This window comes from Pongo abelii, chromosome 5 (assembly GCF_028885655.2).
Source record: "Pongo abelii isolate AG06213 chromosome 5, NHGRI_mPonAbe1-v2.0_pri, whole genome shotgun sequence".
In the NCBI taxonomy this organism is placed as follows: Eukaryota; Metazoa; Chordata; class Mammalia; order Primates; family Hominidae; genus Pongo; species Pongo abelii.
Genome location: NC_071990.2, coordinates 129,533,610 through 129,559,871, shown reverse-complemented (window position 1 = coordinate 129,559,871; position 26,262 = coordinate 129,533,610). Strand labels below are relative to the sequence as shown.

Here is a 26,262-nt window from a genome sequence, read left to right as displayed (position 1 = left end):
TTTTATTTTTATAAGTGATAATGCTAGTGGACCACTAATATACAACTACAATAAAGTTAATAACCACATTTTATTCATAAAGTTTGCCAGGTAATTTTCTATGTACTCTGTATTGTAGCATCTTATTTTATCCTTAATTCAACTCTATAAGGTAGATACTAGTTTTTTGTTTTTCTCATTTCATAGATCTGGGAAGGATGTCTGTGGATGTTAAGTAACTTGCACTAAGTTACCTGTAGTCTGATTCCACAGCCTGTTCACTAAGGCATTTCATATACATGTATGACCTTTTCAGCAATGGAGAAAAACACATAGAAGCCAGGAAATACTCTTGTGAAACTTGTTCTAGGCTATTATCATAATTGGGTTGGTAAAATTAAAAGCAGTGTACAATCGGACTTGATCTCCAGAATCATAGAACATAAGTGGCATTAAACTCAAGGTAAATGATAATGACGCAGGCTCTAAAGAACTAACTCCTTAGGTCTCCATGTGAATGAAAAAAATGTTTAATGTGCATTTAATGGCAGCATCTGTTCTACAGTGTAACCTGAAACAAAATCAGTTGTTTATGAATTAAACTTAATTTGTGCAGGACATCTGATTTTTAAATGGGAATATCAAGTAATCTAAGACACCAAAGATCTGTTCTTCCTATGCTATGAAAGTAACATCCATTGATTTCAATAATTTCCTTTCTCTGTCTTCATGAGTTTTATTTTGATATTTTATGCTCAAAGCCCTTAGATTTCATAACACCTCCTTTAGGGTAAAATTGTTTAAAGTTAATATATGCATTGCTTTCTTACTCTACACTTAGCACTGAATAAGAAATAAGTGAGGTAAGGCCGGGCGCGGTGGCTCACACCTGTAATGCCAGCACTTTGGGAAGCTGAGGTGGGCGGATCACGAGGTCAGGAGATCAAGACCATCCTGGCTAACACGGTGAAACCCGGTCTCTACTAAAAATACAAAAAATTAGCAGGGCGTGGTGGCGGGCGCCTGTAGTCCCAGCTACTCCGGAGGCTGAGGCAGCAGAATGGCGTGAACCCGGGAGGCGGAGCTTGCAGTGAGCCGAGATCCTGCCACTGCACTCCAGCCTGGGCAACAGAGCGAGACTCCCTCTGTCTCAAAAAAAAAAAAGAAAGAAAGAAGCGAGGTAATAAGTTTCTTGCCCTAGAGAAACTTGCTCTCTAGTTGAGAAAACAAGAAAAGCATTTGAAAGATCAAGAAACAATAAAAGGCAATTAAAAACGAATATCATTAAACTAGTTTGATATTCATGATAGATAAAATGTTTTAAGTACTCTTCAAATTTTCATCTTTATGTTTACACTTTCTTCTGTCGAAGATTTTTCACCTCTGGAACATTTCAAAGTTTCACAATGACCTTTTCCTCTCCTCTCAGTTGATTTCACCAAGTAATTTGACATTTTTGTTATTCTAATTAATATTTTTACTTTACTTCTTTAGCATTAAACCATATTAAGGCTTTTTCTAGAGCATTATCCTGGTCAGTTGTTTAAATCTCATTTTATAACGGCATTCAGACATAAGCTTTTATTGATGGCTTTTCTGTTATGGAAGAGTAACCTTCAATCAGTAAAAACGTGTAGGTCACTTATATGCCAGGAACTTACTGACTGAAGAATACACAATGATCCATTCTGTTTATTCAGTCAGTTATTTATCAGCCCAAATATATATTGAGCAATGATTATGTACCAAGTATTTTAGTATGGAAAGACAGAATATAGGCCAGGCGTGGTGGCTTACACCTGTAATCCCAGCACTTTGGGAGGCCGAGGCAGGCGGATCATGAGGTTAGGAGTTCGAGACCATCCTGGCTAACACAGTGAAATCCCGTCTCTACTAAAAATACAAAAGATTAGCCGGGCACAGTGGCTGGCACCTGTAGTCCCAGCTACTCTGGAGGCTGAGGCAGGAGAATGGTGTGAACCCAGGAGGCGGAGCTTACAGTGAGCCAAGATCGCACCACTGCACTCCAGCCTGGGCAACAGAGTGAGACTCCGTCTCAAAAAAAGAAAAGGAAAGACAGAATATAAAGAAGTTAAGTAAAATATAAATGATTTCAGATGGCAATAATTGCTTGGGAGAAAAATGAAGAAGTAAATGGATATCAAGGAAAGCTTCATTAAGGAGGTGACATTTGAATAAAGCCTTACAGGAGGCGAGGAAAGGAGACACATGAGTATCTGGTAGAATAACATTCTAGGCAGAGAGAAAAGCAGGTACAAAGGCCCTGCTTGGGGCAAGAAGTATAGCTGGCATGTTTGAACGGAGCAAGCAAGGCTGAGTAGTAGGTGCTGAGGTCAGTGAAGGTGAGATGGGGTGGGGAGACACAATCTGCAGGACCTGGCCTTCCACTCCTATTGTGATTCAGATGGGAAGTCACTGGGGGCTTTTTCAGGATCCCTGTAACAAACTGTGGGAAGACAGGTCAAAGAGGAAGCAGGGTTCATTTGATATGGTGTGGAGAGTTTCACTGATTGCAGCCCCAGGTGATAATGGCTAAAATGAAATAAATAGCACTGGCGGAAGTCATGATCAAGTGGACAGATTCTAATCTAAACATCATGCAGGGGGGAAAAAGAATTGACTGATGAAAAGTATGTGATGTGTCAGATTGAAATGGGAGAGTTCTGTGACCCCTATCGCAGGATGTTCAACAGGGGTGTGGCTCAGCTGTTCAGCTGAAACCCCTTACAGGAGGGGGAACATGCAGATGGGCAGGTGCAGGAACCAGGGCGAGCACTTTTGGGCTCTAGCCCCACAGTAGCAACTAGGGGTGGGTGCCTGTGACTCCTGAAGCCCCAGTAGGTATGTTACAGTGCTCCTTTAGCTCTGCCATCTGCAGACGGCTTAAGTGTTAACCAGCTCAGTGCCTTCTTGGTACCCAGGTCTTTGTCTGGTGTCCAGGAAGAATCAGGTCACACAAGGACTTGAAGGATGGTGAATGAGGGGGTTTTATTGAGTGGTAGTGGCTCTTAGCGGGATGTACGGGGAGCTGGAAAGGGGGTGGAGTGGGGGGGTGATCTTCCCCTAGAGTTTGGCTGTTTCACGGCTGATCTCTCCAGCCTTCCCCAGCCAAACTCCTCAACATTTAGACACTCCTTGTCTTCTCTTTTTCTCTGCAGCTCCACTCTTCTGTTCCTCTGTTCTTCTGCTCATCTGTTCATCTGCTCATCTGCTCAAGGAACCTGGGGTTTGGTGTTAATATGGGAACAGGATAGGGTGGCATGGCAGGCCAAAAGGCAACATTTGGATGCAAAAACAGGAATACGTGTTTCCATTTAGGACCACGTGTTTCCAGGCTTGAGGGTGGAGACTTTGCTGGGGAACTGCCCAGTATTTCCCTGCCTCTTGTGTATATCAAGATGAAGGAAGGCCTTTGGATGATTCTCAGGTTTTTGAACTGAACTGGAGTGATTTTACTGAGATAGGAAAGCCTGGCTAGGGAACATGCTATGGAATCACATTAGCTCAGATTTGGAGATTTTGTTTGAGATACTCATTAGAAAATTAAGTTGAAATATTTGGTAGGTAATTGAATACAAGAGTCTGGAGTTCAGGAAGAGGTTTAGCTGGAGATTAACATTCAAAAGTATTTTCCTTCCCCATGCACACTTTCTTCCACCTGTGATGAATGAATATAGTAGTAGATAAATACGGCAATTTGAATAGAAGTTCTTTCCTGTCTAAAATGGCAGGGAGGATTTTCTGCAACCCTATTATTTCTGAAGGTCCTTCATACCCCCTCACTTTACAATGAAAGCATGTAGTCATGGTTTGGAAAAGAGCACATTTGTAACTCCTGTGGGGAAACACCCTATTTTTCCTGTCTTAAGACTTTCAAAATTTTATTTACCTCTTTTTTCCAACAGTGCTTTGACTTTATTACATTAAAATACAATTTACCTGCCTGTGGTCCTTCACTTTTATCACATAGTGAGTTATATAAGAAAAGGAGTCATGTCTTATTCATCTTTGAATTCTAAGCAAGTGATCTGGCCTCTGTAATTTCTTGCTAATTATTTGATGAAGATACTTGTTCTTGACATTTAAATGGCGACTAGGCAACTGATCTTGGAGTTTATTCTACATTTTTTAAATCTGCTATATATTGCAAGCGTATTTGTTGCTTGTTTTAACATTTATTGAGCTCTATTTCTTCAAGACTCAGTTTACATAAGCCATTTATCTCTAGAGAGGTCATACGTGTTCATATAGGAGGCCCAAACACCCAAATGAATGGAAGACGTGGTGCATTAAATGCTTTAATAGAGGTACAGATTAAAACATTATTTATCACATTGTTACTTTGTCAGACTTCCTGACCAAGCTTTCCCTGAAATAATAGTATATTCCAACTGTACATTGAAGTGTTTCAATAGAGAGATCAATAGTGGGGAATGTATTCTGGTTAGATGGAATGAAATAGATAATGGTACATGTGTTGTACAGTGCTACATTAGTTTTGGTAGCAGATGAATACATTGACAGGAGTATAGGGCATTGGGAGAATACATGAGATAAAGTGGCACTGTGTGTTAGAAGATCTTTGGGCTCTAGGGCAAAGGCATTTTACTGTATTTTGTTCATCCTAGGAAATCTCTAACAATTATTTGGATGTGAACAGGTTATGTAATTAGAACTGTACTTTCAAAGGTCTAGATGAAAAATACTCTACGAATATTGGTGGTAGCAAGAATTCCTAATAGTTCAGGTGAGAGAAAGTTAGGACCTGAATTAAAGAAAAAGACATAGCTAGCTATTATATTAAATGATGTATTAAATAGATTTGGTAACAGAGGAGGGACTATGTTGGAAACAGAAGAGCCAATGATGTCTTTAAGGTTTTAGTCTGGAAACTAACATCCTTAATAGAAGCAGGAAGGTTAGAATGAGGTGCTTGTGAAAGATGATGATGAATCTTGTTTTAAACATTATATTAGCATCCAGATGGAAATCCACAGGCAGTTTGAAATTCAGAGCCAGAATTCAAGAGCTAGGTTGGAACTGGTAATTTAGATTTGGATGTAGAAAAAAATATGAATACTAAGTTAGTAAATTCACGGAACAAACATGAAATAATCCCCCAGTTCTTTTACACTTTTACACACTTCTTTGTTTACTATTCTTCTGTGAATGTTTATACAGATTAGAACCTTCTACACAATACTTCAAAATGTAGCCCTACCAGGACATATTTATGGAAACAAAGGAAACCAGTCTTCTAGGTTGTCATTTCTATGTGTTGTTAACATTTTATGATTTCCTGTGGAGTGGAACCCTTTGAAGATAGTAGTAGATTTTAATAGAAAATATCTTCATTAAATACCTTGCATAAAGTATTTGAGACATAAATTACTTGTTTACTTATACAATTTAAGGAGATTTTATTTTCTTTTAAGGCCACTATAAAACACACTGGAACATTTGACTAACCCTATAGACTGGCTCAAGCCAGTTCATGCTCTAACACTTATTTTTGAATACCTTTTCAAAAGTAAAGAAATGAATTATTTAGGTATATATCAAGAGGAATTTCCTTTTACTTATTTATATTCTATATGTCTTCATATATAGGAGTTATTCAGCTCTGAGATATAATCAATTAGAATAATGAAAGAGATTTCATAAGAAACAAAGATCAACTAATGTTCAAAAAATTACAAACATGAAAAGAGAAAGGTGAGATTTCGACACTGGAAAATATTAGACTCCCCTAATGTTTCAGTGTATGGATGTTTATTAAAATTTTTCTGGACAACCTCAGACCTTAAAATTACTGGACATAAAATATATAGCAGTACTATAAAAGCTTTTAAAGTAAGAATATTCATAAGGCTGTGTTTGCTATGATTTTAATAGTCCCTAAGTTATTTGCTAACTTTCAAATGACCATATTTATTCTAGTAATTTAAAAAAAATTGTCTTCATTCCATTATCTCAAAAAAGATCATGAATCTTCCATTTTAATATGTTCTCAGATTTTCCAGGTAGAAGTTAAGGAGTTCATTATTCTTATCTCTGTCAATTTCCTAATTTACAAATGAGCTGAAGCAATTAATCCTTGCAAGTCGCCTGTATTAATTATAGTCTAAGGCAGGTTTATTTGCAGTTTTGTAATTCTTTTTGTCACATTTTCACTGTGTTTACTATCTCAGCTTGATGCTTGTTGACATGCTGATTCATGTTTTAGTGCACTAGATAGGTTTTATTCATCTAGAGGAATGAGTATAAAGAGGTCACACCTTATAATCACACTAGCATTTCTAGTATGTGCAGGCCATATATCTCCTTTTAATTTAATCTCTGAAAAATGTACAGGGATTTCTGCAGCTAAGCTGTACAAATCAATAAAATTTATAATCAAGGCTGTCTAATCTCTAAACCTAATATAAGACTTCACAACTATTGATTATATGCAAAGGATCTGCAAGCTGTTAATCACGCATGAAGGCATAAAATAAATGTTGGCTTCAGAAAAGGAAATGGACAAATAATCATCAACCCTGCAGTCCTTATTTGTCTCCCTATTCCCTGAAGCAAGCATGTTACCAGACACTTACATTTTATAAAATCAAATGAGATGTTAAAGTGTGTTTCAATAGTCATGCTGACTTTTGTGTACTATATCCCGTTTCTATTATAATTTAGAATTGTTCTCTTTGTCTTCCAGATGTGTGATGAAAAGCAAATTAGTCTCTTTAATAAGTTTCTAGAAGGAAAGAAGGACCTAAGTTGATGTGTTAAAATCATAATCTTTCTAAGGAACAAAATGAGAAGTACATACTTGGAATATCGTTATAATGTAATTGCAATGATTTATTTGGGGGCGGGGAGAAGAGCTCCGTGTCACGAGATAGTCTCACTTAAAACTGGGCCCTCTTAGCATTTTATTAACTAGTATACTTCATGATGATTTTCCTAGACTGAATTGACTGACCAATTCAAGGGGAGATATAAAATATTTACAAGGGAGTTATGTAGTTGAGAAAAACATGTACTATTTATGCACCTGAGCAGTATTAGAGGGATTTGGATAAAAAAATATATATATATATATATAAATGTATTATTTTCTGTCAGTCCTATTCATTCAAGAGTAAAGAAATTCCAACTAACAGATTCTCTTATATATACCTACAAAATCATATTGACATAAAAATTAAATTTAATCAATGATATATTGCAGTGCTAGATGGGTAAGTTACTGGTAACCTACTACAGTTTGTAATAAAATATTGATATGTCTTATTATTTATAGAATGATTATTCCAATATTTAGTTTATTATTCTCTGTGGGAGCATAGTGAAGAAATTAACCCCTCCTCAAAGAGCATACAGCAAGCGAAGACAAAAATATATCCATTAAAAGTCATTTTAAGGCATATACCATACTGCCGTGGTATCTGGGACATTTCAGCACTTAATAAATATTTTCTATTATTAAAAACATGATACTATTTAAGTTCAGCACAACACATTAGTAGAGAAATGCAATTCTTAAATTATTGTACTATTTTATTGTAGATATCACTGATAGAATCTTCACATAAATATTAAGGTAATTTACCGAATGAAGATATTAGAAATAATGCCTGTTTCAAAATGCTGAGTAACAACTAACCACAAACTCTCATCAGTGGCACAGAGCAGGCACGTATTAATTATACTTGTGGGATGGTTGACTAGTAGCCTCTGATGATCTTGACTGGCTTACATATCCACTGATGGACTGGCTATAGGTTGGCTTCTGCTGGTACAACTTGGGTAATTTGGCTCTGTTCCACATGTATCTCATATTCTAGAAGAGGTATGAGCAAGCAGGAGAACAGAGGACTTTTTGAGATATAGGCTGACAACTAGCACACCCACACTTTTGCCTTATTCTGCTGACCAAAACAAGTCACACAGCAAGGCCAAAATCAAAGCATGGGGAAGCAGACCCCATTTGGTGTGAGCAATTGCAAAGTCACATGGCAAACAGTGTGACAACAAGAAGAAATGAATAATTGGAGTTATTTCAACTGCCAGAGATAACTGGGTTTTTAGGTTTCATTTCATTAGCTTTTAAGCTTGAAACATGTTGAAACTACCTGCTTTATTGTTCAGAAAATAAAAATTTCCAACCATATACTATGGATCAACCACTGTACTTGGCATGCAAAACATTACCTCATTTTTCAGAACAACCTAACAGGTAGGTAATTTATCTTCTTTTAGGGATAAAGGAGGCATTGAAAATCCCCCTTAGAATTTTGTCATTGCTATGTACAGCTCCTCTAAAGTCACCTTACTTTTTAACACTGTATATTATGAAGCAGTGTTTTCCATATTACATTTTTTTAGGGTTGTACACAAACCACTCTACCTTTTTGTGTCTATGATTTATACTGTTGCTAAAAAATTTTATGAAAAATAAGGCTTGATCCTACAGAAGTAGATTATTCTCTTATTTTCTTCTATAAATTAAGAAAACATTTTTCCAATTATAGACAGTTACCTATTTTTAAGTTTTATTTAAATAACATATGAATGTGATGTGCAATATCAGAGATGAATCAAAGTGGATTCATTGATTGTAGTTACATATTTTTCAACAGTCTAATAACATTACCAAAAAATGTTAAGTGAAAAACATTAAAGGGTCTCCAGATTTTCAGTCACCCTCATTTTGGGAATTAGGTCTGATGATAAGACATTTAGTGGGCTTTATCTATCTATTGGTAAAAGAATTATCTTTGCCTTTTTTTCCATGTCACTTGGGTAGTACTGTCCTTTAAAATCAAACAATTTCCTTGGCATTAATGCAGAGACGATCCAAGCGTTAATTTTATTAGAATTATCTGATAAACTTCAGTAAGAGTGTTGAGAGCAGTGGTGATGACTTGTTTTGTTTTAAATTGATGATGTGCTTAGTGTGGTTCTGATGGCACTGGGTAAATATTACTGTGATTCTGCAGGAGAGCTGAGTGAGCCATCCACCCTCTGTCACTTTATATCCCTCGAGTCCAAGCATGTCATTTCAGCAACACAGCCAGAAAGCCTAAAGAGCTGACAGTTGGCTTGTGATTATTCCTGGACCTGAGGCTCCCTCATGTTACAGTACTAATCAAGTCATCTCACCGACTTATCATTAACTCAATTTGACCCATGGGAGCAGAGATGAAATCTTTTTGGCAAGACTAATGATGCTGTAACATTGAAAAGATGTGAAATGTAAAACCTTGATTATCCTCAACCCTTACCATGAGGAAAAGAATAAAAATTACAAAGCACCTAAAGGTAAGAGTAAAAGACAATGTCTTTCAAAGACCTTAAGTTTTCCCTCCCCAAGGTACAGCACTGTTTTCTTTGCTTTTATTTTTATTTTTTTATTTCACCTTTGTCCAGAAATTTCATCTCGATTATTTTTTATTTACACTAACAAATATTTTCTCTGGCAGTCAGAAAATTCACTTTCCTTGTATTTGTTTTGATAAATGGAATGAAAGTTCTGTTTTGCAGTCAGCTTCTAAGATTTCTGATGAAAAGGCAGCCAGGAGCACGAAGCTCCTGTCATGCTTCAGTGTTCTTAGTTTGTGTACATCTTTGACAAGAACTTTTTTTTTTTTCCTTGGCATGAGCTTTGGGACATCTTCTATTTTTCTCTGACTGACAGCTGCATAATAAGTTTTATCATTAAAAACTGATTCTAGGGAAATATGATCCTTGCCTTCCATTCTCTTATAGATGCTAAAGCTTTTGTTTTCACAACTCTTTCAGAATAACTAGAAATTATCGCTACAAAAAGACAGGGATATTGACCTGTCATGTCCTGAGTTGTTTAGCAAGTGCCAAAAACAAAATTAAATTTCCTTTTATCTGTTATCTAGAACCACATGTTAAATCATCTTGCTCTTGAGAGGTGACTCAAAGTCAACAGGTTCTGTTTGTTCATGTTGTCTTTACTTTTATTAACCTTTAGAGAATTATTAAGTAGTTCTTCATTTTAGCCTAGCAAGTTGGGTTAAACATTTAACACATAAATTATTACAGGCATAAATACCATACTTGATCTATTTAGAATTTAAGTGGGGGCAGTGATATGTTACTTCTTTATTTACCTGCTAATTATGTAATACTGAAGATTTAATGTGTACATTTTCTGCCATTTCTTTATATTTCATCCTGATTTCATGTAGCCTTTCTCACTGTAACAATTAAGAATTAGGTGCACAATAAAAGGCAAAAAAGAAGTGGGAAAAGTTAGTAAACCTTGCTGATCAACATTTGACAGGGAAGATAAAGAAAACCAGGTAATGTTAACAGTTCCTACTGAATATATGTATTTCTAATTTAATATTTAACTGTTTTCCTTGGACTTACTGGAAATGAAACAATGGAAGAGAGCTCTATGCCTTTGTTTGTAGATAAGAGCGTATAATAAAATAAGTCAAGATTCATCAGCTAAAGACTAGAATGGGAAGAGCACTGGATTTTACTTCTAGTTCCAGTCCTTTTACCAGCTTCTTAATGTTCTATCTGCACTCCCCCTAGCCCCTGACTTTGTTCTTCAAGTATATGAAAACACACAGGACCTTCAGCCTTCTTAATTCCTCTGCTCAGTCTTGTGTCATAGCTTTTTCTCAGTCTGAACTCCCTGATTGATGGGGTGTCCAAGGGAAATAAACAGTCATGTCATGGGTTCTTAGTTTCTGTTTCTGGTTGGGCCAATGAACCCCCTCCTCATCCCTCTTTTCCACTTATCACTAGAAACAGAAACTAAAAACCATGGCTTCAGGCTGCTAAAAGCCTAAAGCAAAACAACAGAACAACAACAAAATGGGGTAGGTTGGACAAGCTTGAGTACACTGAACACAAATTTCAAAAAAGAAAAGTAGAATGACCTGAGAAAGTGACATCATGGTGTTTCTAAAGTTATAAGTTGACAATTTATAAATGTATAAATGTATGGGATATAAAGTGTGTTATAATTTATGAATACAACAGGGAATAGTGAAGTGAAGCTACTTATCCGTCACCTCAAACACTTAATATTTTGTGTGGTGAGATCTGGTTTCTGGTACTGACCTCTGCTTTTGACTTAGTGGGTCTTTTTAGAAAAGTCAGCTTTCTTTCATTCCAATTCTTTTTTTTTTATCTGAAAAATGGGGCAGACACTAGATTTTATGCAATTCTCTTTGGCCTGTCTTGTGAATAAATTTGTAACATATGTGCTTAACATCACCTTCCCTTCAAGCTCACCTGCCCCCTGTCATGCTCACTAACACATGCTCATCTCTGTTTCTGTTCTGTTTCCCTCTTTCTCCCTCTCTCTCAGAGCATCCTCTTCTCTCCATTTCTCCTTTGCCCTCTCCTTTTTCTTCTTCTCTCTTTTCTCTTGCCCTGTCCTTATCTATTACCTTCTCTCTCTTTCTTTCTCTTATCTCTGAAATGATGGGAGTACCCCAACTCCTGACTTAGGTAGACTGATGCCTCCACTTAGACCTCTTTCTCTTCTTAATGCTCTCCAAGTTATCTAAAACATAGAAATCAGTTCAAGTATTGCTTGTATGCCTTGCTTCCCAGCTAGGGACATTGTCAAATTGATCTTTGCCTCCATAGTTTCTAGTATACTTTTTGGCCAACAGAAAGCAATAAATAAGCAGTAAGAAATTATTGGATCATCTTACCCCCCAATCTGTGTATCTTCTTGAACTTTCTCTGTTCATTTAAGAGCACCTTAATTTTCTTTGTCATTTGGTATGAACACATTAGCTATATTGTATGCATTCACATAACTCAATTCCAAGTAACCACCAAGTTTTTCAGTTGTCCTTCCACATCAGTAGCCCCTATCCTGTGTGTTCCTGCTGTCCCCCTCCTTACTTAGCCCCAATCTCTCTGCTAACACATCACATTCTTTTGATTTCTCTACATTCAATGTCTCCACAATTGACACAGCCTCCAAATTAATCTTATTAATGTTATTTTACTATGTTAACTTCCTGCTCAGAAACCCTCAATGACTTCTCATGGCCTATTAGGTAAGTTCAGCCTCTTACCATGACATCTAAAGTTTGCCCCATCTTTTCCCAACCGACCTTTCCTGCATTATCTTCTATATGATACTTGTACAGCAACCAAGTGGGATTACAAATTTTCTCCAACTGTGTTCTACATTTTTATTCATCTCGTTTCTTCCATTTTTTGTATTATTTAGCTAAATGAGGTCTAAAGATCTTGCTTCTATCCATTGAGACCTAACACAAATGTCTGCTCCATTTGAAAGGTGGAAGTTATTTCTCCCTCTTGAATTCCTATAGCATTTTATTCTACTTATATACCACTTATAAATATATTGTTTATCTTTTTTCTTAGCATATCATCTTTAATAAACAAATGGAAGCTCCTTGAGGTCTAATATTATGCTTTATTCACTTTAGTACCTTCTAGAATACTTAGGATAGTACACTGTATATAGTAATAAAATTTCTTTATGTTTCATTATAGATGGATGACTTGATCTAAACATTTAAATATAACCACTCATTGCATGAAGATCACTCGATTACTGTCTCTTTTTTCCTTTTTTGTTTTTTGTTTTGTTTTTTGCTTTTTTTTTTTTTTTTTTTTTTTTTTTTTTGAGAGAGAGTCTCTTGCTCTGTCACCCAGGCTGGAGTGCAGTGGTGCGATCTCGGCTCACCGCAAACTCTGCCTCCAGGGTTCAAGTGATTCTTCTGCCCCAACCTCCCAAGTAACCAGGACTACAGGCATCCACCACTACACCTGGCTAATTTTTTGTATTTTTAGTAGAGATGGGGTTTCAACATGTTGCTCATGCTGGTCTCGAACTCCTGAGCTCAGGCCATCTGCCCACCTTGGCCTCCCAAACTGCTAGGATTACGGGGGTGAGCCACCACGCCCAGCATCACTTTGTTTCCTTCCAAGTTTCTGATAAAATTTTTGACTACAGCCTTTTCCAATTCTTTCTTTTTACTAGAAATGCAAAAAAAAAAAAATAGAAATGTTATATAAAAGTACAATGTATGGAATACCCAATAAAGATTTGAAAAAAGAAAGTCAAAAAATTGAGGAGGAGCAAGAACATATAGCATATTCCAAAAACGATTGACAGATAATGAATTCATGAATGTGTTCTCCATTGTTTCACCATCATTATGGTTTTTTATTTGTTATAAATATGATTTACTGTCGTACCTCTATGCGTGACTGACCCTGTAGGTCATATCTTGAAGTTATTTAATACTTATAGTAGCTCTTATGGCCAGCTCATAAATATCAGTGGTTTCCAAACAATATCTTTTTGCTTTCAGTTATTCTATGGCAATTCAAGTAATTATTTTGATTTTAAATGTTAAATTTTTATTTATGTATTTATACCTCAGAAATACAATGCAGTTGTTGGTTAGGTATGAGAAATAATGGATTAAGGTCAATAATTTAGGCAACTTTATTGTTGGATTCTTTGAGAAAAATTTCTTTGAATGGATTTTATAGTAGTAGAACCATCTCAAATCACTGCTGTTTATAAATATTCTAATATAAAAATGCATGTGCATATAGTTATCAGCCCATATCTAAGTGAATAGTATTCAGAGAAGTTTGTATGCTATAGCACCTTTCACATGTATGTGTATATACACACATACAGATGTACATGTATGTGTATATACACACATACAGATGTACATGTATGTACTGCATATGTGTATATGTATATGTGTGTATCTATACACACAACCCTGAGAAGTTCCCACCTCAGTAAAAACTGAAAAAATTTAAGGTGCATGCCAATTAAGAAAAAAATACAGTTATACAGTAACTCCCTCTGAGTTATTAATTCCATGCAGCTCAAAACAATCAAGTTTTGATTTTTAGTCTGTGTGTGTGTGTGTGTGTGTGTGTGTGTGTGTGTGTGTTTGGTTGTTTATATGTTTCTGAGTACTATCCTAAAGTGAGTGCAAAATTATGTCTAAGTCACTATTTTATCAACATCAGGGCCCTTTAAGGCATGCATTCAAACTGGAAAAAAAGTCAATTTCAAATAACTTATTGACTTTGTCGATTCTTAGAAAGCTATTTCTTTCCACAACTCTTTGTTTTTCCATATCAGTTAATAAAGTATTGGTCACTGAAATTATGATTGTGCTTTATATACATTGTGTAGGACTAATAAAGCTACTCTATCCCGATTTTAAATGAGTTTTTAATACAATGAGTGCCAAAGTAAGCAGCATTTAAAGACACCAAAATAAAATTCTCACTTAAAGTAAATCCTATCCATTTTCTGCATAACAGATAATAAATAAATCATTTGCCCACTCTTAGATATGTAAGAATTGAGGATGCAGAGCTACTCTGTCTTCTTTACAGTGTGTAAGATGTCTAGGTATGCTTTCAAAATAGTATTAAAATGCAGAGTAAGTGCAGACTAAATAGACAAAATAAAAAGAACTGGCGCAAGAGAGTGATGACTTAGAAATAGAGAAATTTATACAAGGGGAAAATGTCAGATTTAAAATGAGGGGAGTGTTAAAACAAGTGTATAAGTGCTAGACCTAAACAAAATGAAAAATTAAAGAATTAGCGGGTTAAATATTTGTGGTGTTTCTCTCATTGCTGTATAGGCATTGTTTGCTCATATACTGTAGGTATTTTCATGGGAAATCTTACTTTCTCATTCTGTATAATTTTAGAACAAGATATGGCTGAATCTTGCCATGGCTACTAAATAGTATCTAGTTGCTAGCTAGGAGGCAGCAAAATCACAGTTTATCTGAGAATTTTTAGGGTGATCCTAGTTCTCATTGCCTGGTTAGCTGGTGGGCAGTCATAGCAAAGACTGTGTTTTCAGTCTAACTGGACTAAATTGAAAGTATCATCACTTTACTCTTGTGTTTGGTGGGGAAAATCTTAGCACAGAGCTAAACATATAAAGCAATTTTTAAAATAATTAGAAAGCCGCGTCTTTCTTCCAGCCTGTGGACTTCAGGTAATGTCTGAAATGAAAGTGGTAAAGTTGGGAGTCTGGATACTGTGAATAGTCATAAGACTGGCAAATAACATTTAAAACCTAAGCATTAGATTCTACCGAAGATTAATTTGCATATATGTGGATTTTTGTAATCTAAGATTTTAAATTAAATGGCCACCAGAGTTCATTTCAGATTGCACATTAAATATATTGAACTAGAATCCCAGTTTGGGCTTGCCATCTGTTTAGCATGCTGATTGTTTTTACAGAACTGTGATTTTAATCTCGAAAACAAAAATTTATGAAAGCCCCCAGGTCAGACTTTTTGTATTATTTTCCCTACTGATTTCCATTTAGCAAGAATTTGACTATCTTTAATGAGTTAAGAGAGGCATCGGAAATGCCTTGACTTTTTTCTTTTTATCAAATCAATGAATTAAAGTTTTTGTTGTGTATTAGTTTCTTTACTGTGTAGATGTTGCCATGGCCATGAGTTTCAGAGAGTAATTACGTTGATTAAGTTAGATGATTCAAGTTAGTCTTGAATGAGGAAAGAATACATTTGGGAAGCAGTGAAGGATAGATTCTAGTCTTTGGAGTGTTTAGTTCTGCCAGTATTTTCCAGTTGAATGGAAAATTCACCTCCCAGTTTGGTTTGGGTGACAGTGAATGGATTGTTAGACCTGAATGTTTTCTAGAAAAAGACAGAAAGAGATCAATAAGGAAAGAAGACAATGTGAATATCTACGTATGTTCTTGTAATTTTTCTCCATTGTTTTTTGCTTTGATGAACAACATCATTATGGAAATAATTAATGTTAATTAATATCTGTGTCATTTCTTGTACATGGGAGTATATTATTGTTACCATTAGAATAATTAGTATACAGCATAGCTTAGTGACATGATAAATCACAGAGTAGAATATGTTGACTCTTATCCATTTTGATATATTAGCTAATTCACTTGCTCAATAAAGACAAAAGAAAGGCAGAGAATTGGGCAGTAACAACAGCAACAACTATAAATGCATGGTGGCTACATTTTCAGGTTTTTATTTTTCTGCCAAGTTCCTGAGTACTGTGGGTTGTTGACATTTTATATTTCTTTTCTTTTCCTGTTGTTAAATCTTAGTCCCTGACTGAAACCTTCAAGAATAGGATCATGAATAAATAAAGCAAATGAAAATAAAACATGACTTCCACATTTTCTAGATTTGCATATGCTATATTGTACTTGGTGTTTTATTTTTCCAAGATTATTCATGATATAATTGACAGCTGTCTACAACTCTGATTTATTTTTCAGAACCTATGCGAACCCCAAAGACGTTAAAGATTGCTGAAATACAGGCAAGACGGATTGCTGTGGACTGGGAATCCTTGGGTTACAACATTACACGTTGCCACACTTTTAATGTCACTATCTGCTACCATTACTTTCGTGGTCACAACGAGAGCAAGGCAGACTGTTTGGACATGGACCCCAAAGCCCCTCAGCATGTTGTGAACCATCTGCCACCTTATACAAATGTCAGCCTCAAGATGATCCTAACCAATCCAGAGGGAAGGAAGGAGAGTGAAGAGACAATTATTCAAACTGATGAAGATGGTATGCTCATACTTTGCTGTTTAAAAGGGGGGGAATTCTCTAACAAGAAAAATGTGATTGCTTTAAGATTTTCGTAAAATTGTCCAATACTGAATTGGATTCTGAAATCATCTAAATGTTATTAATGAGGTTAACTTCGGGGAAAAATTGCCTTTTACAAAACCTAATATGCTTCAGACAAGCATCCAAATACTAAATGAAATGTGCTTCTGTTGTCCTTTCTTCTTATACAGCAGTGGCAACTACACTAAAAACTTAAATGAAGGGTTTTTTTAAATCAAGTGTTCAAAAATAATTTTTACTATCCATGGCACTATATGAATTGCCTATTGGTAAAATGCACTTGATAAAAAACTTAGGGCTTTTGTATTTTATAAACCAATAGTAGCTGTTTTTATTTTTCTCACATTTGAAAACAACACTGTTGGGCCGGGTGTAGTGGTTCATGCCTGTAATCCCAGCACTTTGGGAGGACAAGGCAGGTGGATCACCTGAGGTCAAGAGTTCAAGACCAGCCTGGCCAACATGATGAAACCCTGTCTCTATTAAAAATACAAAAAATTACCTGGGTGTGGTGGCAGGTGCCTGCCAATCCCAGCTACTCGGGAGGTCAAGGCAGGAGAATCACTTGAACCCAGGGGCAGAGGTTACGGAGAGCTGAGATCGCACCATTGCACTCCAGCCTGGGCAACAAGAGCAAAACTCCATCTCAAAGAAAAAAGAAAACAACATTGTTTATACTGTTTACCCTTTCTATTCATTTTAGATGGTTTTTTGTGAGTCTAGGTATAAAAGCAAGCAACAGTTCCTATCTGTAAGTCTAATATAATGGCCTTTATTAGACATTAGCAAGCTGTTCTTTATGTATCTTGTTGCCATCCAAGTAACTAAACTGTACTTTTCTAATTTCTGTGTGTTACTTCTTGATAAATAATACGAACAAATATTTATATTAGTATTTTAATGTTCACATACCTGTTATAGCACTACAGTGTGTTATAATTTGAATAAGAATGTATTTCCTAATTTAGCAAAAACATATAAAAATGTCTGCAAATGATAATCTAATAACAATAAGTCACTCTTTGGATGTAAGATATTTCCTTTCAAAATTTCCTTTTATGTATTAAGGCATGTAGAAAAAAAGTGTGCTATATGGTGAACTGAGGCAAAGTGAAATTAGGAGTCAGTTCTCATCTTTAAATGAAGGGCTTAAATTAAGTGATCTCTGAGGTTCTACCGCCTTCTATACTTCTCCTAAAGTAGCTTGACAGTAGGGCTACATTTTTTTTCTTTCTTTTTTTTTTTTTTTGACAGTCTTACTCTGTCGTTCAGGCTGGAGTGCAGTGGCTTGACTCGGCTCACTGCAACCTCCACCTCCCAGGTTCAAGCAGTTCTCCTGCTTCAGCCTCCCAAGTAACTGGGATTACAGGCACCTGACACCATGCCCTGCTAACTTTTTTTTTAGTAGAGACGGGGTTTTGCCATCTTGGCCAGGCTGGTCTTGAACTCCTGACCTCGAGTGATCCACCCGCCTCAGCCTCCCAAAGTGCTGGGATTATAGGTGTGAGCCACCGTGCCCAGCGGGGCTACATTTTTATTTGAGTTTCATAAAACAGGATGTCTTTTATAACACATATTCCCAAATTCCCTCAAGTTCTGAATTTTAGATCAGGTGTGTCTTTTGGTGCCTACCTACTATTAGCTTGCCATAAAATAGGTTATTATGCCGTAGTTTTTACAAATACTTATAATTTCAAACTCTCCCACTCTGAAAGTGGAAATGACCATCATTTCATTTGCCTTGCTGTTTTTGTTGTAATAAGAGAAGTGAGAGCCCTTTAACCACATTTAGCTCGAAATTTGAAGGAAGCAATATAGTTCCGAAACTATACATGGAGTTACTCATGTTCCTAAAATTTCTGAGAATAAACCTAAGACTTATTTATGGTGAATGTGCTTTTGTCATGTTTGAGGTAACCAAACACGATTACTTTAGCTATCATGTTTGAACTGGCACCTAATTGAAGCAGCAACAACATTTAAACAACACCCCCTTTCCTAATTAATAAACACACAAACATCCTTATATCTTACCCCTGCCACACACACACAACTCAATGCATATTTATGCAAGAAAGAATGATTAGGGGTAATTGTTTCATAGGCACATAATAAAAATGAGAAGTCTAAGTACAGATTCAAAAGCTCCAAAAAATCTCTATCTTTTCTTTTAAAATGGGATAAATGTTATAAGGTCTGTGTCACGCTAGGCACTTTGTAGCCTGTGTGTTCGGTTATTAAAGTATATTCACATGTTTTATTGCCTACCCTTAAAAAAAAATAATGTCCTAGTTGGTAATAGTAGACTCAGTTACATAGTTTTGTGCTGCTTTAGCCAGTCACTCTCTAGTAATACAATTCATTTTGATGGTATTTTTGGATATGGTTTGTTAGTTTGCCCTTCTTTCCCACAAACAAAAGAATGCAGCCAGGCTTATATAATCTTTTTCATATTGCATTAAATTTTAAATGCATTTTTCAGTATACATATGACTAGACTAATAATCAAGGAATGAGTTGCTTTGGAATTTTAAATTATGCCCTACATTGATCAAACTCATGACTGTACTATTTATTTTTTCTAAAATAGTTTTGTAAAAATACAATGACTATTTTTAAAATATTTTAAATTCTAATTTTAATATCATTTTCAATCCTAGTTTTATTTTAATCTCTGCTTTGAATAATTTTTACCAGTTTTAATGATACTAAGTTTCGTATTATTATTTCATAGTATTGTCACAAACTAATCCCTTCTACTATGAGGGTAATTTTTTCTTTTTGTTTTATATATAATATTTAATGATTGATGTGTAAACTCTTCCATGAAGTATTTGCAAGTAACTCCGTCTTCAAATCAGCATGTGAGCTTCACTTTCTACATAGAATACTTGATGTGTCTTAATATTCCTGAGCAGAGAAAGAATACCTAATTCGTAATCTGTTGTTGGAAAGATCGATGGATTATGATGATCTGATTAAGTCAGTGTTACTAAATTATTGCTGCCCTATATACATAGAAAAAGAATAAATTATCAACCACCTAATAAAAGGACATAATTTTATAAAAAGAATTCTGGGGACATCCATAAATCATGAGAGCAAAGCTAGAACCACTTCCCACCAGAACCCTAAGGTAGAATTTATATTTAATTTATTGCATACATTTTTTAATGCACGAACAGAATTTTCTGTATGAGGTTTTGTTTTCATTTTTTATTCCAGCACTCATAAAAATCAATATTATAAAGTTAGCTCAGCAGAAAAGCCTGGTTTGGGGACATTTTTTTGAGACTACAAAGCTATTTTTGAAAGTACATTTATTACATTTTAAAGCCTATAATGCTTATCTAATATAATCTTGCCCCACCCATATTTTATTTCCACTCTCTTTTCCATTTTGAGAGTTATATTATAAAGGACTTTCAAAAAAAGTAGCTGAAATAGCTGTCATATAAATCTCAGGCAAGGGAACAAAAGTCAGCATTCTGTTTCCATTAAAAGTTGTTGATGTGGAAGTGTGAAGTGACATTCCCTGCAATCAGTAGACTGCCATGATAATGGTTTTAGTAACTTCATATAGTATTTACACAAATCACAGGTACAGACATTTTCTGTCTATAATTGTACACATGATCTTCCTTCAAATGTAGAAAGTTATTGAATCTAATTTGTTTGTGCTCACACCTCACCTCACCTGTTCATGTGTGTCTTTTAGTTCATCTAAGTGTAGTTCCTTCTCTCATCTACTATGATCATCCAAGTACATGACAAGTAGTATGACACTCTCTTGTCCACAACTTTGCCACAAACTTTTGTCTTACAAATGCAACCTATAGGTACTTGTAATGAATTCTATTGTCAAAACAGAAAAAGTGTAAGAGCATAGAAATACAAAACTTCTAGGGAAGGTACTTTCGAATTCTACTCCTTTTTCAATGTAGAATTATACAAATATTTTAAGCCATCCCTATTATTGAACGATGTTCGATAAAATCTATGCCATTTTATAGTATTTGTAGGCTAAATTGTGTTAACATAGGCAGTTATTATAATTACAATGCCATCAAATCAACATTTACTCATTAATTGGATATTTTGCTCCCTTTTCCCCCCATTAGCCACCTTTTATGAGCGATACGTAAGGATGAAGAAATATCTTTTCCTTCAATATAATCATAAGTGTATGTCATTTGCATATAATGGAAACAACAGGTACTCTTGCAAGACAAACCAATGCCCATGGCAGCCTTAGCAGTAGACACAGATGTGCAGAGGGGCTCTCACTGGCCCTCTGTCTGGATCAGCTGCACAGCCTTGCTGATACTGTGGAGCAGGGAGGGAGCGGATGCCTCCAGTTAACTTCTCTCATAGTCTTCGGCTGACAATGGCTTGAACATATCTTCTAAAGTTTAGTGCTGGCATATTTTCTGTTTACTGTGGGTTTCTTTCCTCAATGTATCAAATTATGTTGCCTGTCTCAGAGGTCATAGTATCATTCATAGTCTCCTTGTAGATTGAAATAAATCCCGCTCTCGTGACATATCATTCAGAATTTCTTGGTGCTCCTAGCCACAATGCAGTGTATTTCCCTTGATCCAGTGATTTTTAATTTATTTCAATCCTCACAAAATTGCTGTATACTTTGAAACTACATTTCTAGATAATGTCATGTGTGAAGTTCACTGAAACGTTAGATTAAGGGAAAATATTAATTAAAAACTATGCTTGCCCAATATTCAGTTGATATTTTCAAAAAGAAACACATTTTTGAGCCAAGTAGGATAGATAGTATATATTTTAAAATATTATCAGAACTAGAAATTGGATATTCATGTGAATAAATAGCAGCTAAGTATTTAAATAAATTATATAAAAGGAAAATACACGATAGCAAAAGAATTTTTTATCTGGTATTTTGTCAATAGAAGCTGGTGCATCATTCAGTGTTGCCATTGTGTGTGACCAGTTATATGACATTTGCAAATAAGGACTGAAGCAAAGGCTCTTCAAATATGGTCATAGCTGAGGACACTTCCAAAGTAGTTGTGCAGATCGTTGAGTTCTAAACAAGTCTGACATTATAAACTAGTTTGATTCTTAGCTTTGAAAAAGTGAATTTCCTTTAGAAGGCTGAAGCAGTGACATTTGAACCTATCCATCTGTAATAACTCTTTAAATATGGTAATAATCAACACTGCCTTTTTAAAATTACAGAACATTTAATAAGTATAGCTATAAAAGTAGGGTTGGCTATTGGACATTTCAATTCATTGCTATGTGATACGGCTTTCCAGACCAAAGAGTGTTAATTATTATCATAATTTATTATTTTATCAACTTTGTTTATGGAGACTCTTTGGGGGATTTGCATAATCTTCAAAAAAATCTTTCGGGGAAACACAGCTCTGTTCTTGAAACAAATTACAAATAAGATCCTCATGTTATTAGAGGTACACAACAGAAGAAACTAGACTACATAATTTATGCATCTCTCTAAGGTGATAGAATATTCTTTTGAATAAAAATAACTTTGCATTTCTACATTTTCTGCATCAGAACCTTATAGACTTGCTTTAAATTCTCATATATCAAAGTAAAATCAGAGAACTAGTCATATAGTTTATTTTGTTTTTAAGGACACATATTTATTTATTTTTCTTTATATTTATTTTTAATCCTGTTTATCTAGCTTATCTGATTTACTTTTTCTGTTTCTAATGTAAGCATTTTCATAACAAAAAATTCATGTGTTTTGTAGTGCCTGGTCCCGTACCAGTAAAATCTCTTCAAGGAACATCCTTTGAAAATAAGATCTTCTTGAACTGGAAAGAACCTTTGGATCCAAATGGAATCATCACTCAATATGAGGTACTGGGAGAACAAGGAAGTTAATTGAAATGTGGACTGAAGGACTAAAAGGGAGAAGAAAGGAAAAGTTAGAGGGAAATATGGAAAAGATGTAAATGAAGATTAGGGGATTAAAATCATTATTCTCCTTTGTTTTCGTTTACAGATTCTTTGATTCCAAAATTAAGCATCAAAATAAATATTTTGTATGGCATCTAGAATTTTCAAATTCTTAAAAAAATGCATGTTTTTTGTTGCTGTTTTGTTGATTTAGGGAAGCAGGATAGTCATTATCAGATTTACGATGGTTATAGTAATAAATAATCACATATTAAAAAACCCTCATTTTCCTTTTTATAAAATTAAGAAACTCCTATCATACTGTGATTTAGGAGAAGCCATTCAATTTCAGTTGTTTCAGAGTAAGGAATAATACCCAAAAAGCAAAATAGATTATAAAGCTGACTTTTCCAGAGCTTCATTTCAACTTTGAATATAAATCATTATCTTTTCAAATATGAGAAACTAAAAAAGAAGAAAAGAAAGAATCATTTAAATTACACAAATATGTAGTTCTATTCCTACATAGCGTTGATTAGATCATAAATGCTTAAATTTCTAATGGCTACAGAGTGAATTATGGAAATGAGAATCACTATTTCATTTCATTTATATTTTGAAACTGTTCACATATTTGAATACTATTTACATTAAATTTGTTATATAACTTGAACAAAGTATAGAATATGTTAATAATAATAAAAAATTGTTGGAACACTTTCTGTGTTTCATATGCATTAAAGTATATGGCTATAAGATTTTTTATGTACGCATAATTTATTGTGGTTTTTTTGATGGAAGAAAATAGATGTATATTGGTTTAGTCAGATATAACTCCAGGTGTATCTGTAGATAGGTAGATGATTGATTAACATATAGATGGAACTTCAGAATGACAGAAATAACAATATCAACATGAGAAAGAAAAGAAGAAAAAAATTACCAATGACTCCACATGGATGCCCTTGCATACTACCTTATTTATAAAGAGTTTATTTACAGTTTCTTATGATGGATACCAGATATGTAATAAATATATTTCTTAAAACAGATCAGCTATAGCAGTATAAGATCGTTTGATCCTGCAGTTCCAGTGGCTGGACCTCCCCAGACTGTATCAAATTTATGGAACAGTACACACCATGTCTTTATGCATCTCCACCCTGGAACCACGTACCAGTTTTTCATAAGAGCCAGCACAATCAAAGGCTTTGGTCCAGCCACAGCCATCAATGTCACCACCAATATCTCAGGTATGCAAATGAATAAATTACAAATAGGATTGATTATGCCATTGGTTTGTAATGGCACATCCTGGAGAATCACATATAAACCACGTGTAGTTCATCTTGCTTGTTGAACCTTTAATATAGTTATGCATAAATGAAAGCACTTTAAAGAATTATTTGAATATGAATTATATGTCCAAACCAAAACACATCTGAAATAGTCACTTTTTTGTAATTTTTATTTATTATTATTATACTTTAGGTATATCTCCCAATGCTACCACTCCCCCCTACCCCCACCCCACAACAGTCCCCAGAGTGTGATGTTCTCCTTCCTGTGTCCATGTGTTCTCATTGTTCACTTCCCACCTATGAGTGAGAATATTCGGTGTTTGGTTTTTTGTTCTTGCGATAGTTTACTGAGAATGATGATTTCCAGTTTCATCCATGTCCCTACAAAGGACATGAACTCATCATTTTTTATGGCTGCATAGTATTCCATGGTGTATATGTGCCACATTTTCTTAATCCAGTCTATCATTGTTGGACATTTGGGTTGGTTCCAAGTCTTTGCTATTGTGAATAATGCCGCAATAAACATACGTGTGCATGTGTCTTTATAGCAGCATGATTTACAGTCCTTTGGGTACATACCCAGTAATGGGATGGCTGGGTCAAATGGTATTTCTAGTTCTAGATCCCTGAGGAATCGCCACACTGACTTCCACAATGGTTGAACTAGTTTACGGTCCCACCAACAGTGTAAAAGTGTTCCTATTTCTCCACATCCTCTCCAGCACCAGTTTTTTCCTGATTTTTTAATGATTGCCATTCTAACTGGTGTGAGATGGTATCTCATTGTGGTTTTGATTTGCATTTCTCTGATGGCCAGTGATGGTGAGCATTTTTTCATGTTTTTTGGCTGCATAAATGTCTTCTTTTGAGAAGTGTCTGTTCATATCCTTTGCCCACTTTTTGATGGGGTTGTTTGTTTTTTTCTTGTAAATTTGTTTGAGTTCATTGTAGATTCTGGATATTAACCCTTTGTCAGATGAGTAGGTTGCAAAAATTTTCTCCCATTTTGTGGGTTTCCTGTTCACTCTGATGGTAGTTTCTTTTGCTGTGCAGAAGCTCCTGAGTTTAATTAGATCCCATTTGTCAATTTTGGCTTTTGTTGCCATTGCTTTTGGTGTTTTAGACATGAAGTCCTTGCCCATGCCTATGTCCTGAATGGTAATGCCTAGGTTTTCTTCTAGGGTTTTTATGGTTTTAGGTCTAACATTTAAGTCTTTAATCCATCTTGAATTGATTTTTGTATAAGGTGTAAGGAAGGCATCCAGTTTCAGCTTTCTCCATATGGCTAGCCAGTTTTCCCAGCACCATTGATTAAATAGGGAATCCTTTCCCCATTGCTTGTTTTTCTCAGGTTTGTCAAAGATCAGATAGTTATAGATATGCGGCGTTATTTCTGAGGGCTCTGTTCTGTTCCATTGATCTATATCTCTGTTTTGGTACCAGTACCATGCTGTTTTGGTTACTGTAGCCTTGTAGTATAGTTTGAAGTCAGGTAGTGTGATGCCTCCAGCTTTGTTCTTTTGGCTTAGGATTGACTTGGTGATGCGGGCTCTTTTTTGGTTCCATATGAACTTTAAAGTAGTTTTTTCCAATTCTGTGAAGAAAGTCATTGGTAGCTTGATGGGGATGGCATTGAATCTGTAAATTACCTTGGGCAGTATGGCCATTTTCACGATATTGATTCTTCTACCCATGAGCATGGAATGTTCTTCCATTTGTTCGTATCCTCTTTTATTTCCTTGAGCAGTGGTTTGTAGTTCTCCTTGAAGAGGTCCTTCACATCCCTTGTAAGTTGGATTCCTAGGTATTTTATTCTCTTTGAAGCAATAGTGAATGTGAGTTCACTCATGATTTGGCTCTCTGTTTGTCTGTTGTTGGTGTATAAGAATGCTTGTGATTTTTGTACATTGATTTTGTATCCTGAGACTTTGCTGAAGTTGCTTATCAGCTTAAGGAGATTTTGGGCTGAGACAATGGGGTTTTCTAGATATACCATCATGTCGTCTGCAAACAGGGACAATTTGACTTCCTCTTTTCCTAATCGAATACCCATTATTTCCTTCTCCTGCCTAATTGCCCTGGCCAGAACTTCCAACACTATGTTGAATAGGAGTGGTGAGAGAGGGCATCCCTGTCTTGTGCCAGTTTTCAAAGGGAATGCTTCCAGTTTTTGCCCATTCAGTATGATATTAGCCGTGGGTTTGTCATAGATAGCTCTTATTATTTTGAGATATGTCCCATCAATACCTAATTTATTAAGAGTTTTTAGCATGAAGGGTTGTTGAATTTTGTCAAATAGTCACTTTTGATTGACAGTGGTCTTAAAAAAATTATACTAAATCTTTATTAAAAATCTTTCAAAAT

At 35.3% G+C, this 26,262-nt stretch overlaps 1 protein-coding gene across 5 annotated transcripts in view; it reads left to right on the top strand.

Annotated features, from left to right (window-relative positions):
• PTPRK (protein tyrosine phosphatase receptor type K) overlaps positions 1–26,262 on the top strand; it is a 559,501-nt gene that overhangs the window by 414,819 nt on the left and 118,420 nt on the right. For all 5 annotated transcript variants that reach the window (XM_054556726.2, XM_054556728.2, XM_024247798.3 and 2 more), the window contains 3 exon segments: positions 16,319–16,621; positions 22,446–22,555; positions 23,646–23,847. In XM_054556726.2, the coding sequence (XP_054412701.1) occupies positions 16,319–16,621; positions 22,446–22,555; positions 23,646–23,847 (615 nt within the window).